Below are 17,559 nucleotides of genomic sequence, written 5' to 3'. Positions count from 1 at the left end.
GAATTTCATCAAGTGTTTTGCCAGTGATTTTCACTAAAAATATGCTCTCACCCAATCAGATGTACGGATTTCAGCACCTTAATACAGCTGTGTCGGTGACTGACAAGTTTCATGAAATATTGATCTGATTGACTGATTGTCTCATAAGAATATCATCACTAAAAAAGTGGCCACATTAATATACTTTAATATTGCTTCCCTGTCAAATGAGAGTAAAATGGTAACACAAGCCACAAATATTCTTCCAGAGAATTTGGGTGTGGCCATGCATTGGTAAATTTCTTCACATAAAGTTTTTCACTGGATACATGACCCTGGATACTGGAAAAGGGGTTCACAATCCACCGTCTCGTTTTTATACATGCCACATTTTATATATATATATAAGATGCACAGGCTTTCAGGCAGATTGGTGAGAATTAAATGCACAAGTTAACTTTGGAATGTTCTAAGTCCGAAGGTGTGATGCTGTCAGCTTATAGGTAGACAAGTTCTCCAATCGCCATAGCAACCGGAATCAAAGATGCACCTGGATCCCATGGGAGCAGACAGCTGTCTTGGTAGCTATAGTGATTTACGACTGGAGATGGGATGGGCCTCAACATGTCCTAGCGGGTTGAGAAACGTACAAAAGTATGTCCCATTGGTCATATAAAATGTTTGATGTTAAAGTTGGGCCCATGGGGGTTTCACACCTCAGTAGTCATAGTCGTTGCCGTTGGAGACGGGCTTGTTCATGTCGCGCTGCATGTTGGTCTTGTCCTTGAGCTTGGCCTGCAGCAGGGACTGCTCCACCACCCCTATCCTCACGTCCATCTGGATGACCTCGTTCTTTAGTCGCTGCAATGACTGCTTGATCTTCACCAGGGGAGCTGAGAGGATGACCACACCCGGCCCGGCCCGGTCCCGGGAGACGGGTTGAGAAAAAGAAGGATAGAGAGGGGAGAGAGAGGGAGAGAGGGATGGAAACAATGCAAGAGAAAGAGTGTTAAAACAACCTTATGACTAACACCTCAAGAAGGGTCAGTCTCCTTGTTGACTACTACTTTTCAAACTAGTAGGGAGATGTGTAGTAGTAATAAAACTAGTGCTACTACTGCTACTACTACTACTACTACTACTACTACTACTACTACTACTACTACTACTACTACTACTACTACTACTACTACTACTTACTACTTACTACTACTACTTCCACTAATAATGATACCAGTGATAATGATAATGACAATGATGATGACACCAATGATAACATAATGACAATGAAAATGAACAATTACACTGTATCAACATTATCTTCATTAATGGAATAACATAGCAAAAAAAAAAAGAATGAAATCAATGTGTCATGAGATAACCAAGGTTTCACATGGCTGAAACACTTTTACTGCCAGCACTGTCTAAATTTGTCAACCAAAGTTTAACCAGCCCCTTTCACTCCTCAATCCCCCTTCTACATAAATAACAACACCAACATCAAAAATTCTACCGTGGTTTTCAACAAATGAGACCACCTCCGATTTCCATGACAACGTGACTCACATCCATCCGTCATGCTGGACCCCCTCTCCTCCATCTCCTGCTTGATACGCTCCAGCTCCTCGCTGATCTCTGCCAGCTGCCTGGTCCGATCCGTCACCCCTCCACTGGCCTGACGGTACTGCTCCTTCACCTGCACCACGCCCGGAGACGGGACACAGGGCAACGAAGAGGATGAAGAGAACTTTTAAATGGATTTCATCCAGCTTTTTACTAGCAATTTAAATGTTGAGGTGTGAATTCTTTTTCAATTTTTCTCCGCCTTGGACTACTTAACATAACAATGTCTGAATTTTAGAGCTTGGGTATTTGTTCCAACTTCATTAATTGTGTCACTGCCGGCAACCAGGGTCCCACTTCATAGAACTTGTTATCAATAACAAGTTACGATAGTTGTTAAAAGCTACTGAAATTCTTGCATCTGATTGGCTAAGAGCAAATTTGTCAAAGAAATGTGGCAGTTGTTACTGATAACAAGTTTTATGAAACAGGACCCAGGGATAGCCTAGTGGTAGTGTCGCTGCCCAGAAAGCAGTAGATTACAGGTTTGAGTCCCGTGGTTCCCTTTGCCGACATGTTTGTTAAATCACAGATCAGCAGTTGCGATCTTACAAATTTCATTTGAAGAGGGAGACAAATTGAAGAAGATTTACACCTCAACCTTCACCCCTCTGCTTAAGATTGTCTCGCAACTTAGATGTTCTTCACAGCAGATGGGCTCACATCATGAGAACATCTAGTTTTGTAAAGAGTTTCAGAATGTATGCTTCTTTTTGTTGATGAAGACTTGCTACATTTGAGACCAGGCCCCCGTTTCATAAAACTTGTTATCAATAACAAGTTACGATAGTTGTTAAAAGCTACAGAAATTCTTGCATCTGATTGGATGGGAGCAAATTTGTCATAGAAATGTGGCAGTTGTTGCTGATAACAAGTTTTATTAAACGGGACCCAGGTAGCATGGGGATACCGTGGAGTGGGAAGGCTTGCCCAATTCGGATATATTTGGGAATCCCCGTTTGGTTTATCACTGATCTCCATGTATTGGTACACACAAAACGAAAAAGTCTCGATTGGAGGGGAATGTTACTGATGAGCATATGATTTGATGCAAATATTCACTGATGGGTAATTCTATTCCAGTAAGGTTAAAGGCATTATTTGTCATTTACAGATGACACAAAAACCAAGCTTTAGTGCTTCAAAATACAGTCAAACCTGCCTTAGCGGCCACCTCTCTATAGCGGCCACCTGTCTATAGCGGCCACTGAAAAATCCCCCCGAGAGAAAAGCCATGTTAAAGACCCTGTGTATAGCGGCCACCTGTCTAACGCGGTCAGCGGCCACAAATTTTGTTTCCCGCGGTAGATTTTAACCTGTCTATAGCGGCCAAAAACCCGATGGAGCCGTAGCCGAGCTGATAATTCAGGGTGTTTTTTCTGCTTTTTAGCCGTGCCAGTCATTTCTGGGCAACATTCAGTGATCGCCACCGTTGCATTCATCACTTATTCAGTCACAATAATGCACTAATTCATGACTGTGCACATGCTGCATCTAGTGTACTGTGCAACAATTTCATAAACACCGGCATTGTTCTATGCATGATACACACGTGTGCATATGTACACACATAAATGTACATGTATATACAACGATGATACATGTACATGTAGGCAATGCACACAAAGTTGGATTACCTGCCTATAGCGGCCACCTGTCTATAACGGCCACTTTTTCCGTATCCCTTGGGTGGCCGCTATAGACAGGTTTGACTGTAGTTCTAAAATGCAAGTTCAGGATAGAAACAAACAATGTAAAAATGTTCATTAGAGCACCGGGCTAGCAATCCGGAGGTCTCGGGTTCGAATCCCGATGGAATCCCATTTTCTTTGCTCAATTTTCCACTAATAAATAATATTTATTCCTGGTCAGTTTTTCTGTTTGCGTCTGCAGTATAATCACTGTTAAAGTACTGTTCAAAATACAAAATGTGAACAAGTTATGATAAAATTGTTTCTAGAGTAAACAGTCCACAGTTATGTTTTATTGAGAAAAAAATAGTGATATCTCCTTATATTTTAGGCTTTATTTCAAAATTTTTATATGGTAGGATGTTTTGTGATACAACTGACCTACACATATGCATCAACGTGATAATTTGAACATCTTTTGAATCACTGCTCCCAATGGTAAACAGTACCTTTTAGCTATTAGTGCCTGGTTTTTTTTAGTATACCGGGGCCCTGTTTTATGAAAAGTAAATTGATTATAAAGTTGATTTCAACTGTAAGTCTATGGGAGACTGTGTAGTAAGGAAATTTAAAGTCGATTTTATCTTTTGATAAAACTGGGCCCAGGTGGGCAGTGAATAAGGATCGATTCCATCAGGCCAACCTTCTTTCCCCATGCTACCCAGCCTTCAAAGGAAGGGACAAGATACATAGACTACACATTGGATGCCATCACACTCTTGTGCTTATAACAGATGACTTTGTGATCTCAATTCTGACAAAGACTGGAGACATCTATGCAATGGCCGACACATGTTTAGCAGTGCACATTCAGTTTTGTTGTGCATTTTATATCGACCAGCAGTATGTGTTCCACAAATCCCTGTATTACTGGTACATAGTATTATACTTGTAATGTTCTAGTGGTCGGCAATTCTTGGTATTGCCAATACCTTGGCGCTGCGCACAGAGCAACGTTTAAAATGCATTATGGGATAGCTCAAGGGACAAACTTGCCCCAGTTTTGGCTGCACATGTACTTAAAGGGAAGATAAACCCTAAAATCAATGTGGATCGAGTGAAAGCAGCAACATTAGTAGAACGCATCAGTGAAAGTTTGAAGAAAATCGGGCAATCGATGCAAAAGTTATGAAGTTTTAAAGTTTTGGTGTTGGAACAGCTGGATGAGGAGACTACTAGAAATTATGACGTATGAGTGGACAACAATACAAAGAAAATATAAAGAAAATTCTACAAAAATCCATTTTTCATGAAAATTACAAATTCCGTCAACTTGATACTGACATTCAAAGGGTAACAATTATTCCCCCTGCTTTCTGAAAGCGGTTGGTCAAGTGCTCTTTCATAATGCTAGAAAAGTGAATTTTTGTTGAATTTCCTTTATATTTTCTTTGTATTGTTGTCCTCTCATACGTCATAACCTCTAGTAGTCTCCTCATCCAGCGGTTCCAACACCAAAACTTTACAAATTCATAACTTTTGCATCGATTGTCCGATTTTCCTCAAACTTTCACTGATGTGTTCTACTAATGTTGCTGCTTTCACTCAATCCACATTGCTTTTAGGGTTTACCTTCCCTTTAAGTCACGTTCCGTCTTTATCCAGGTGTATTTTTTGCTGAAGATTTCTTCACTTTCCATTCTGTGACCTGCACATTGAAGCCTTACTGTATGGACCCATGACTCTAGTGACTGCAAATCAGGAAAATTTAGACATTATTAACTTCTTTTTAGTTGTATTCTACACAAAGAAAAAAGCAGGAATAAAAGAAAAGCAGACAAAAAACATATCAAACTGCATGGGAACTAAAACACGCACAAGACAACCGGAAGTGACAATGGCACCGAAGAATCCCAAAGTGCGTCTGTGACAGGGCTCTTCTGCATGCACAGAAGTTTTCTGCGTTTTGACAATACCGAGAATTCACAAGCCTTCCACTCTGCACAGAGGGCCGTTGGCTCCAATTCAGAAGAGTTCCACGTTGGGAACATTTTTGGTTTGACAGTATTTCATTTCAACCTCACACTCAGGAGGGGGGCACCGTCTCACCTCTGCCAGGCCGTCCTGGGTGCTCCGGAATTCCTGTAGGAGGTGCTCAAGCTGGTTGTTGATGTACTTCTCCCTGCTGCCGATCTTCTCTAGCGTCCTGGTGATTTCCTTGTGGAGCTTGTCCAGGTGACCCTGGAAGGTGGGTGGGTGAAAAGTGGTGGTGGTGGTTGTGGTGTGTGGGGGGAGGGAGGGGACGGAGCAGGTAAAAGAGGGATGTGAATAGATGGATTGGTTATCCAAAAAACAACAAAATTATAAAACAGTTTTCCCGCTCCATAGCATTAAGGATGCTGGTCTACACTTTTTAATCACTAAACAAAGTCCTTTTGCTGAATTATACCGTTAATAAACTTATGCAGGAAAAAAAAAATAGTTGCTAAAACTGCACATCCAGTAATAGCAAGCTAGTGGAGAAAAGTGAGAGTCAAAGAAGGCCTGAGCTTTTGATCCCAGCAGAATCTTTGTCAGAAGCAAAATGACAGACATAAAATGTGAAGTGTGTGTTCACTTTTTATATCTGCTGTTTCTAATAAATTTATAGCAGCTTCTACAAATGTCTGCATGACTCCATGACCTACTCTTACAGACCAGAAAGTCACTGAACAGTTGGAAAGCATTGCTTTTGACCCTTAATTATTTTGATCCTTTCTGTATTTCCTTTTTGCTCTCAACTCAAAACCATTACCAGGGTACACCTATACATGCTGCACAATGTGTAAGTGGTTCAAGGCCATACAGCATTGGTCTCGGCATATCAATAAGATTAACAAGCAAGATAAAAACAATTCCATTAGCAAATTTTGACCAAGCTAAAATGAAGAAAAGAAAACCACTCAAGATATTTCACGTCCAAGTCAGCTGACAGCTTGCCCACTTCGCCCAGTTTGCTCAAATGTGCAACCAGGCTTGATAAATGGCGATATGCCACATTAAACCAAAAGCATCAATGCTATGGCTTTGTCACAGATTTAGATCACATCAAAGCTTGCAATCTTGTCTACGACTTTGCTGCACCGAATTTCTAGTATAAACGCTTCTATCAGAAGTTATATCACTTTGAAAAACAGAATGTTTTCCAAAAGTGCTCAAACACTGCAGTCGCAGAATAACGGCAATGTGGCACATGGGGCATTTCCATCACAGCACACAAACAGCTAACATAATATTGCATGTGTATGCACAGTAACATACCTTGGTTTCTGAGAGGGCAGTCTCAATGCCGTCCTTGTGTGTATGCATCTGGTCCACGTGGGTGCGCCAGTCCTTGTTGTCGGTGCGGATGTGAACCTTGAGCGATGGCGTGACCCGCTCCACCTCAAGTTTCCACTCGCTGGCGTCCACCGTAGCCTCCATGATCTCCTCTGGCCGCGAGCTCTCGGCCGCCTCCTGGACACGAACGGCAAACACACATAAAAAAAGGTTATTGTTTGTTATTCAGAAAGCTCTTTAATCCAAAAATGAAATTAGGTTCGTTATTCTCGAAGTTTGATATCACAAAAAATGTGCTTTTCTAAAGGTTCATTACAATCCGAAAGTGAAATAAGGTTCATTATTTCAAACGTTTGTCAATCCAAAAATGAAATAAGATTCTTTATTCAAAAAGTTTGCTACTCTAAAGGTTCGTTAATCCGAAAATGAAATAAGGTTCATAATTTCCTAGGTTCATTCGTACAAACCATCTCTACATTTTCAGACAAACATCACCAGGAATTAAAGGAAGAGATGTTTGTAATAACACCGGGTGTATATAATCCTGTTTTGCGAAAGGAGACCATAGAAAGAGGAGAGTGGAGGAGGGAAGCGACATAGGGGAAGTGTAAGGATGGCAAGTAGAGAGTCAAAGGGCAGCAGTGAGCTGGAAGTTGAGGTGGCACTGATGGAGATGGGAGATTATATAAACAATAATCATAAAACAGTAAGAATACCTAATTCCTATGAAGAACGTACTTGCTCAGACACTTTTAAAAAATCTGAAGTGCCTTTCTCAAACTTTCACAAGACTTTAGTGGCTGCCATGATAAGTATGGAACACTCTAATCATAGGATCTTTGCTGGTAAGCCATAAAGAGATAAAATTTGGGGAAAAAATGGTTTCAATATTGCATTACCTATTCAAAGCAGATGTCCACCTCTCCAACCTTAAATGGCTTGAAGTTTGGAAAGTTTGAAAGAAAAACACTGTTTATCAGATCTTACATTTGATTTATTGAGCGTAACTTGTTGAATCGAGCGTAAGTTCTACATTGTGCGTAAGCGCTGTTCCATAAAGACACTTACAAGTGATTTCCAGAAAAATCAGGTCTAACTTTCAGTAGATTGAGTGTTACTTGTGATCAAATGCAAAGTTGTGTATGAAACTCAAGTTGCGATCTATAGCAACTTACGCTCAATCTTAATGAAACAGGCCTCAGGACCCTCTTACCTTATTTGACTGTAAATTCCTCAGTCCTTCTAGATCCAGGAAACTCTCTTCCTCCTCCTCAATATCTTCCTCCTACATTAAAAAAAAACAATCAAACACACAAAAAACCAAAAACAAAATGATAAACATCTATGTAATACACAGTAAATTTGCTAGCATCGTTCATGCTGCAAGAGAATCTCTCACTTAGATCTCTCTCTCTCTTTCTTCTCTCTCGAGACAACGGTGATAAAAAGAAGGAAAGAAGAAAAAAAAAGAACTTTTTTTTTTCCCAGTCACGTATGACCGAAAGCTCACAAACATTAATAATAAAAAAAAGCATTGGCAAGAGCATTATTATGTTTGCCTCATGATGGTTGTTGATAAATCATTTTATATAATTTTCCGTAAAAGAGTGAATATGTACGCCAGAAATATTGTTATCAATTCATTGTACATCTGTTTTGATTTGGATTGGACTCCTATTTGGGATTGGCCTCCCAATCTCCACAAGCCTGACTAGTCTCTGTTCAAGACTTACAGCAATTCCATCCTCCACTTTGTCCAGGGTGAGCTCTACATCATCATCCATGGTGGACTCCTCCTCCGTCTCTTCCTCTGGATACATGGGTCTGGAAAGAGGCAAGACTAAATTTAGGCACTGACTGACTACAACACTCTATTCTTATTGGTTCATAACTGCAGGTCCTGACTCTTTATATTTCTTTTTTTATTGCATCGTGGTATAGTGAGAAACCTGATATAACAAGGTACATTGCTACGGTTGTTACTATATTGGTCCTCATTAAATTGAGATTCCCTTGTCAAAGCATTACCGGTATCAACAGTGAATTTCCAGTCTGTTTCTACGAGTTCAGATGCAGTGTGATGGGTAGAAGCCCAATGTTTATTTCATCAGTATTCAATTAATCCCTCAACACTTGGCCAAACGATGAATTAGCAAGTCTATTCAGGTGTAGCAACATGCTGCAGTTCAACAAAAAGACCAGAGTGTTACAATGGGACTTGGGGCTTAGATAATTTCTCTCCTCATTGGCATTCAGTTTCAAAACATCTGTGCTGATTGGTGTAACACTCCAGTGGATGTGCCAATCAGTGAACATAACGCGTTAGGGGTTGAACAGTATTCACTTTTTGAATTCTTCTAAATTGGATATCTCATTTTTTTTTTCCAGTTTTAATGTAGGTTCTTTTCAGACAAGAGAGGGCATCTTACTTTCCCCACTTAAAGCTTGACTTCTTCAGAGCCTCATCAGCCAACTTGTCTAGGACATAGATGCAGTACTCCCCATGCCCAGTCTTCAGTTTATTTGGCGGGAAGTCAGTTGCTGCCCCCAAGTGGCGAACCTCGGTCAGGATGTTGGCGATGGTGGCATTGGGGTCATCGTACTATGTGGACAAGGGAAAAAACAAGTGCGATGTAATAAAACATTGGCTTTCAGTAGTTTGTCACACAGTTAGATCCACTTTTTTTTCTAAATGACACTGCTGTACCACATTGTGTATGGGCTCCAATCAAACACGATATGTGAATAATGTAACAGTTCAAACTTAAAATCAGTGTTGTACTTGCAGAGAAATATGTTACTGTATACGCCAAATATTTTTCGAGGTTTTTATTTTCGCGAATTTCGTGAGTCAAGTGCTATTTGCGGAATTACAGACACGTGAAAATATTGACTCTGAACCCGATGAGCGTGTGACATACGCATGTACATTTCTCCGTTCAGTACAGGGGGGCGTTTCATCAACGAGTTCGTCGGAGGTTTTCACCGACAAATTTGCTATCAGCCAATCAGACGCAAGGATTTACACTGGCAACTGTTCAAAGCTAATGAAATCCTTGCGTCTGATTGGCTGATGGCAAATTCGTCAGTGAAAACTCCGACGAACTCGTTGATGAAATGCCCCCCAGGACTCCACGATCGCGAATTTAACCACTCGCGAAATCGTCGAGAATTCCCGATTCACGAAATATACGGCGTATACAGTATCTAACCAGTGGAACAATCTTTTCATCTTGACCACTTGAAACTGGGCCCTGCAGCATTGTACTTGTGCTGCTTTTGCTTAGCATCACTATTTGAATGTAATGCTTCTGAAGTACTCAAGGCAAATCTATGGCTAATTTGTGGAAAATTCTAAGAAGACCTAATGATGCAAGCTTCTATTGCAATGTGGTGAAAGATAAAGCCACCTCTTAAAGAATGCATTTATATTGATACAGGTTTTTAGAACAGTAAGACAAAAGAAAATCATGGCCACAGTGTCATTGGGGTTTTGCAACACAATAGATTTTCTGCTAGAAGAAACAAGACTGATGAAATTTTAGTTACTTTCTGACATATTTCTGGTTTGAAAGAGAGCCCTCATTGTTTGCAGGGTGGGTGTCTTCATGAACAAATATCTCCCAGAGTGAGGTCAGTCACCCTTTTTCCACATCAATATTGAGAAAGTCAATTGCATATTGGAGTAAAGTGGAAGCTTCATAGAATTCTTAGCTTGACTCTGTGCAAACATTTGACTTTTGACTTTATGATCTATACAGTGCACTCCCGTTATAATGAACATGGTTATAATGAAATTCCGGTTACAACAAAATAAAAATCCACGACGCAAAATTATCCACTCTCTGATTTTTTTTTACTGTTTATTTGTTTGGTTATAATGAAATTTCGATATAACAAAAGAAAAACTGCCGGTCCTGAGGACTTCCTTATAAGTATAACGGGAGTCCACTGTATCATGAAAGTAAGAATATGACTGATACATGGTTGAGGTCATACGAGTAAAAATTGTAGTGCATCAACAGTTCGATCAAATTTTTGACTGTGGTCTGTTACTTCATTTAAGTGACACAAAGGAGAAATATCATTTAAAGGGTGTGTACAGTTCTGGTTGAGGTGAGGATTTAGCTTTTAACATTTTGTGAGATATTCAGAAACTACTCTATGAGATGTCAAAGAGCATGCAATTCTAAGGGGTATCAAAAGTTTATTTGATGAAAATCGGTTTTGAAATGACTGAGATATCCAAAAACGAGGTGAAACAAAGAGATCCTAATAAAAGGCGTGGCCTGTCGCCTTTCATTATTATCACTTTTTTGGATATCTCAGCCATTTGAAAACCGATGTTCATCAAATAATCATTTAATTCTTCTTAAAATTACATGCTCTTTCATATTTCATCAGAGATTTCTCATTATATCACTTAGGAATGTTCAAAACATGAATCCCCACCTCAACCAGTACTGTATCAGTCCCTTTAAAAATTGAGCTAAAGCATTATATCCAAAGTCTGTTTTGGTCAAGCCAACTGTGGCAGAGCTGACTGAGTTTGTTAACCCCTTGAGGACAGGTTGATATTGCTACAACATGCATTTCACATAGACACCTGCCTGAGTGTTCTCAGGACAGTCTTCAATGAGTTAAGAATGAGGGGAAAGATTACTTCTTGTGGTCGGTCAAACTGCCTCCCACTTTGACTTATCAGCCAGGCGGAGAGGGAGGTGAACATGTAGAACTGCTCCCCTGGGTTGGTGGCGATGGCAAAGTAGTGCCTGGAGAGCGGCTTGAAGCCGAGCTCCTTCAGGAACTCCTCCTCGTAATTCAGGAGCTGCGAGAAGAGAATGGCGTGAGGAAAATTGAGATCAGGAGGCCTGACTGAATCCATGTTTTGTTGATTACAGAGATAGAATGAGAATGAGGGAAAAACACTGGGCACCTCGTGGTTCACCAAAGGTGACAAGTTATACTCAAACAAAATATGCATCAATCAGTAATATCATGTCATACGCAACAAAATTAATCATAATCATGATGTTGATGATGATGATGATGATGATGATGATAATAATAATAATAATAATAATAATAATAATATCGATAATAATACTAATAACACCATTGTTGTTTGTGCTAAAATGAGCATGACTTATTAATAGCCTGTAGATGGTTCGCATTCCTTGATACAGCCATGTAGTTTACGATGTTTACGTGAACTGCAAATGCTCGCAATATGCATACATTGTTTGTCTCAATATGCTTCGTGTGCAAAATGTCCTGTGACTGTTCAAACCATACAAATTGGTAAATAAGACAGAAAATTCATCTGAAAAACAGTTCCTAAAATCTACACCACTGAGGTGAGATGAACATTTACACAAAACTGACATTTGACCTTCAATCAACACAATTAAAAGAACCTGCATTTTTACTCTTCCCATAGAAACATACATGGTGTACAGGGTATGACCACACAAGGAAAAGGTGACAAAAAAGACACAGGTTAATCACTCACCTTCAGTTTATCCAGAAGGTCCTCCATGACAATGAAGTACTGGTACGTCTGGCCGGGGCCTATTTCTGTTCCTTCCTCTCTTCCTTTGTCGTCTCCCATCTTGTCTGATTTATCCTCACTCCAAGGCTCTCCACAAAATCAAAGATTTGTACCTTGTGTCTGTGTGTGTGTGTGTGTTTGTCCGTTGAAAAGTAGTAATCAATGTCGAGCTTTAAGTTAATCACCAATATTCTCACTACAAAAATGTTGTCACATATTATCTTACATGCAAGCAGTTGTTGGGGAAATTGAATCCACAATGTCATGCAGACATGGCTATTGGCATCAAATACAGCTTATTCTTGAGACTATGCCAACAAGACAAATGATCCTCTGGCAGACCCTGGCCCTGGAACAATTCTTGTCATACAGACAGTCCACTCGTTTGCTTCATGGCACTGCAGCGTGATGTACAAGTTTGCATCAACTGCTCCTGAAAAGTGTAGAGTTCAAGTAAAGAAATGTGGGGTTGCAATTAATATCCTTTCACAATTTGAGAGAAGAACATTTAAAAATTATTTTTGAAAACATGTGGCGTTGCAAGTTTGGAGGAAAAAAAAATGACAAAGTTGTGTGACAACCTGAATGAAGTACTGAAGGTTATACAAACTCCAGGCAATATCTTTATTCTTAGTATCCAGTAACCTCATTCAATAAAGTAGTTTAGGCCAACACACACAAACACACGCATGCACACACACACACGCACATACACAATAGGAGTTTCTATATAAAGAAATTTATTAACATATTCTCATTTCAAGATGATTAGACACTAAACAAGTCTATAGTCATCCCCACCAAGGAGGTTATGTTCTTGCCAGTGTTTGCTTGTTCAATGTCTATTTGCAAAATAGCTAAAAAATTGTGAACAGATAGTTCTAGATGCATATTTACAACAAAAAAAAAGTTGATGATGACACCTGAAACAGAAGATTATATTTTGGTAGTGATTTGGACCACTGTATAGATCAAGGAATGTATTTTTTAAAAATTTATTTGAAGGATCAGAGCCAGCAAACAAGGGAGTTCAAGCTGAGCGTACAGGCCATTTGAGGTGTGCTACATGCACTGAATGTGCACTCAAGCAGCATCATGCAGGAAGCCCAAAGCAGGGAGAAAGGCTCCTTTGTTTTGGAAAATAGGGTGATTTTCAGCAGGCTGTGTCTGCTGCTTGGTGGAGGTCTAGGCTCTCCCAGTGCTCTTGATTCAAGTATCAATGAATGAAAGATGATCTTTGACATTGCGGTCATTGGGCCTCATAGTACGCTAAATGTGTATTCTAAAACATACATCACACACAAACACATTAGCCCCCACCCCCTTTTTTTGTTAGGATTTGCTATTGCTGAGCTGAGGACTTGGAGGTCTCTCCGTGGATGCCACTTTGTTGAGGAGTTTATGACTCATGAGTCTGTATTAACAATAACTTTTCAAAATTCTCTGCAGACAGACGTAGGACCTACATGTCAAGGCTCAGTAAAAAGGATGAAAGAGTGACAAGGTTTTCTAGATCTAGATCTACATTTACAGTAACTGCACATCAGTCATAACCATCTGCCCTTTCGAGAATTTGGCTGAGATGAGAAAGAATGATGCAAATTTTGACAACAGACAACACGCTGTATCACCATGGCATTGCCATTCATGACAACAAATGTATCTTGTCGATCTTCAACCAAATTTCTCACTGTGGGATGCAATGCCAAATGAAAGCACGAAATGCCAACATCAAGATCAACATTCCTTGCATCATCATTCATCATCAATGTCCAATGAACATCATCAATCTTCAATAACAATTTTTAACATCCCCCCTAAGCCCTAACAATAATACAAGTTAAACCATGGGTGGCGTGGCATCAAACAGGTTCAAGAGTCAGAGAAAGTCAATTCACTTTTATTGTAAACAAACACAAAGAAAAAATACTAAAAATTAAATAGTGTGAAGATCGACGGTTTACAAAATACAATGCTGTGCTGCTTTAATGTCAAGTGCATGTTTATGTCATTTTACGGTGCTGATAATTCTGCAATAATTCTGAGTGAACAGACTGTAACATAATGTAGGTTAGCACTGGTTAAACTGCTTGTAGTTGTAGAAGTGGCGTCGTGTGCAGTATACAACCAGAACCAGAACCAGAAGCAGAACTACAGAAGTGGTTCTGGATGGCAAGGTTCGTTGTTGACCGAAAGATCGGTCTGTATCTATCTGTCGGGGAATGTTCCGCGGAGACTGCGTCTGGCTTCACGGATCCCCTCCTGTCTACGGTGGACAGCGTTAATAGCAAAATATAAAAGAGTCCTCCGGACAGACGGATCTTTCTGTCTAGGTTCGTTGTAACCTCAGTCCCATGCATTGCAACTTCTGTACCGGCACGACACAGACAATTTCTGTTGTTACCGCGATCATCGCATAAATCACGCCAGAATTCCCACAAATTCGCCATCACATACCGCAATACTTTTCCATCTTGAGTATACCACATATAACTACAGGTCAATTACGTGATTATTCCTTAACGTACGAAACATCAAATTTTGTTCACTATTTTACCTGAAATTTCGTCACGAAGAACCAACAGTCAAGAGAGCGTCAACGATCGTCAGGGAAATATTTGACCTTTGACATCAATTACATATCTAGACTTGACAGAAGTCGCTTATTTATAACAATGACACAAATGCATTGTTGGCCGATTTCAGCTGTTCTTTCTTGCTGTTTTTTATATATTTTATTTTCATGGAAGAAGAAAACATTCCTTCACCAGAGCAATTATTTTATGTTGACAATGGATCCTACCACCAAATCTGAAAACTTGAAGAAACGACTGGTATATTTTGAAGAGTGCTGTTGTTGTGAATGCTACTTAGTATAATAATCTCGTATGTTCACTATCATCAAGACAGTCGTTTCTTTACTAAGATTACGCCAAGCGAAATGTGTATGCATGGTTGTTTCAAAGAAAAAGAGTTTTATCTATCGCAAAACAAGCTAACTCTACTCTTGTTTAGTTGAGATATTTGTGATTAAAGGGATCGTATAGTTTTGGTTGAGACTTAACTTCAGGTTTTTATCATTTGTGTGTGTGTGTGTGTGTGTGTGTGTGATAGCAAGAAACCTCTTATGAAATAATACGAAAGAGCATATCCACGAGGATTTCAATGTTATTTTGATGAAAATTGATTTTGAAATGGCTGAGATATCCAAAACAGAGCGATCCTAATAAAGACAGTATGGGACCCACATTTTATTACGATCGTTTTGTTTTATATGTTTGGATGTTTCAGCTATTCCAAACCCGATTTTCATCAAATAAACTTTGAATTCCTCTTAAAATGGTATGCTCTGTACTATTTCATAAGTGTTTTCTTGGTATCTCGCAAAAGAATTTAAAGCCCAGTTTTCATCTCCACCAATACTGTACCATCCCTTTAAAGCTGCTAAAGTGCAAGGAAAATAATATGAAAATATGGGATATTTTTAATCACAACTTCTAGAATATATTTCTTGTTATGTTACAAGTATGAGGATCACCGGAAAGGTTTAATTTTGCTCTATCTGACGATGGACATACTTTAGATATTCAATGTTTTTAAAACATGGCGCTCAGATCATTTTGCAACGAAACTCTTCAGTTATGAAATTTGCAAGTTTTGGAAGTTTTAATCAAACATATTTTAACAAAATCTATCACCCGAAGCGTAATAGTTCTGTAAACCATTCATTTATGTAATTTGAGAAAACGATGTGAGTTGTACTCTGTGCTGCTTCACGCAATATACTTTTGCCCTTTTGATTATGGTGCAGTTATATCAGTCGTGTTATATGATAATGATATATTTTCTACAAAATTCTGTTCTTTGCACAATACATGTTTTCCAACGGTATTGACCAAGGGTAATTAGGACAAAAATGAATCCATGGTTCGATAAGAATTTAAGGAAACTTTGTCGAAAGAAAAATGTTTACTATCGTAAATTTGTTTAAAAATCCTACATTATATAGAGAGGCTGCATGCTTATAAGAAACAGAGAAATATTGTTAATGATGCAATAAGAAAAGCTAAGCGTGATTTTTATGGTAAGAAATTCTTGGGAGTAAAAAATGACTTGAAAGGTACATGGAATGTTATTAATGGTATTTTGAAATATAAGAGTAAGATTGATTCCACATTATTGGTAAAAGACAACAAGTCTGTTTCAAATTCTGTGGAAGTGTCAGAGTTATTTAATGAATATTTTGTCTCTGTTGGTGAGAATATTGCAAAACGTGTTCCATCCTCAGTGAAAAGTCCATCTGATTTTCTTATTTGTAATTTCCCAAATTCATTTTTCTTCACAGCCATAACCAACTCTGATGTAATTAATGCATCATTAAGTCTGAAAGATGGCAAAAGTCCAGGTCATGATGACATCAGTACCATGGTTTTGAAAAAGTGTATACATATTATTGCTCCAGTATTGGCCCATATTTTTAATATTATATCTTTGCAAACTGGTTGTTTTCCCCGAAAAACTGAAGATAGCTAAAGTTTTGCCTACAAGAAAGGCGATAAGTCTCAGTGTGAAAACTATACAGGCCAATTTCTTTGTAGTCAATTTTTGGAAAGATATTTGAGAAACTTGTGTATGCTAAGTTCATGTCTTTTATTGATAAATACGATATACTTTATAATAAACAATTCGGGTTTCGATCTGGACACTCAACATATATGGCTTTACTTGAATTCATCAACAATCTTAGCACAGCTTTTGAAGCTGGTTATGTAGGTGTTGGGATCTTTTTAGATCTGTCGAAAGCCTTTGACACCCTGGATCATTCTGTTTTGTTACAAAAATTGTATTTTTATGGCATATGTGGAATTTCTTTGGAATGGATTAAGAGTTATTTAGGTAATAGACAACAATTTGTTTGTATTGATGGCAATAGCTCCACGTTTCTAAGAATTACCTCAGGCGTTCCCCAGGGATCTATAGGCCCTTTATTATTTTCATCGTACATAAATGATATACAAAATGTTAGTAGTAATTTGAGTTCAGTTATTTTTGCAGATGATACAAATGTATTTATATCTGGTAGTTAAACGCCACCCAAATAACATTTATCATAACAACTGAAATACCCAAACTTGAACAATGGTTTTTATTAAATAAATTGTTGGTTAATATGAAGAAAACAAATTGTATAGTATTTAAACAGAAAAATGAGAGAGTAGCAGATGATAATTATAGATGATGTTGTTATAAACAATCAAAAGGTATTGCGAGTGTCTTGTACATCATTATCTTGGTGTTATGTTAGATGAACATCTTAATTGAGCGCCTCATATAGATGATGTTTTACATAAGATATCCTGTGCAACTGGTGTGATTTATAAGATAAGAAATCTGTTATCGTTAAGGATTTTATTGTATATTTATAACGCCACTGTATTGCCACATTTAACATATTGT

The 17,559-nt window shown here is 38.7% G+C and overlaps 1 protein-coding gene across 1 annotated transcript; it reads right to left on the bottom strand.

Moving 5' to 3' along the window:
* Window positions 1-696: 696 nt before the first annotated feature.
* LOC139716556 (intraflagellar transport protein 57 homolog) lies at window positions 697-12,366 on the bottom strand. Its single transcript, XM_071628090.1, has 9 exons — window positions 12,064-12,366; window positions 11,215-11,379; window positions 8,981-9,153; window positions 8,285-8,375; window positions 7,765-7,836; window positions 6,534-6,728; window positions 5,343-5,474; window positions 1,546-1,675; window positions 697-872 (listed from the first exon to the last, which is right to left on the bottom strand). The coding sequence occupies exons 1-9, from the start codon at window positions 12,160-12,162 to the stop codon at window positions 697-699; spliced, it is 1,233 nt and encodes a 410-aa protein (XP_071484191.1). The 5' UTR covers window positions 12,163-12,366.
* Between the last annotated feature and the right edge of the window lie 5,193 nt (window positions 12,367-17,559).

The sequence above is a fragment of the Diadema antillarum genome, unplaced genomic scaffold (assembly GCF_040938485.1).
Source record: "Diadema antillarum isolate AM-2024a unplaced genomic scaffold, OU_Dant_1.0 scf00000066, whole genome shotgun sequence".
NCBI classification, from domain to species: Eukaryota; Metazoa; Echinodermata; class Echinoidea; order Diadematoida; family Diadematidae; genus Diadema; species Diadema antillarum.
The sequence above is the reverse complement of the archived record's forward strand: the minus strand, read 5'-3'. Positions and strand labels throughout refer to the sequence as shown.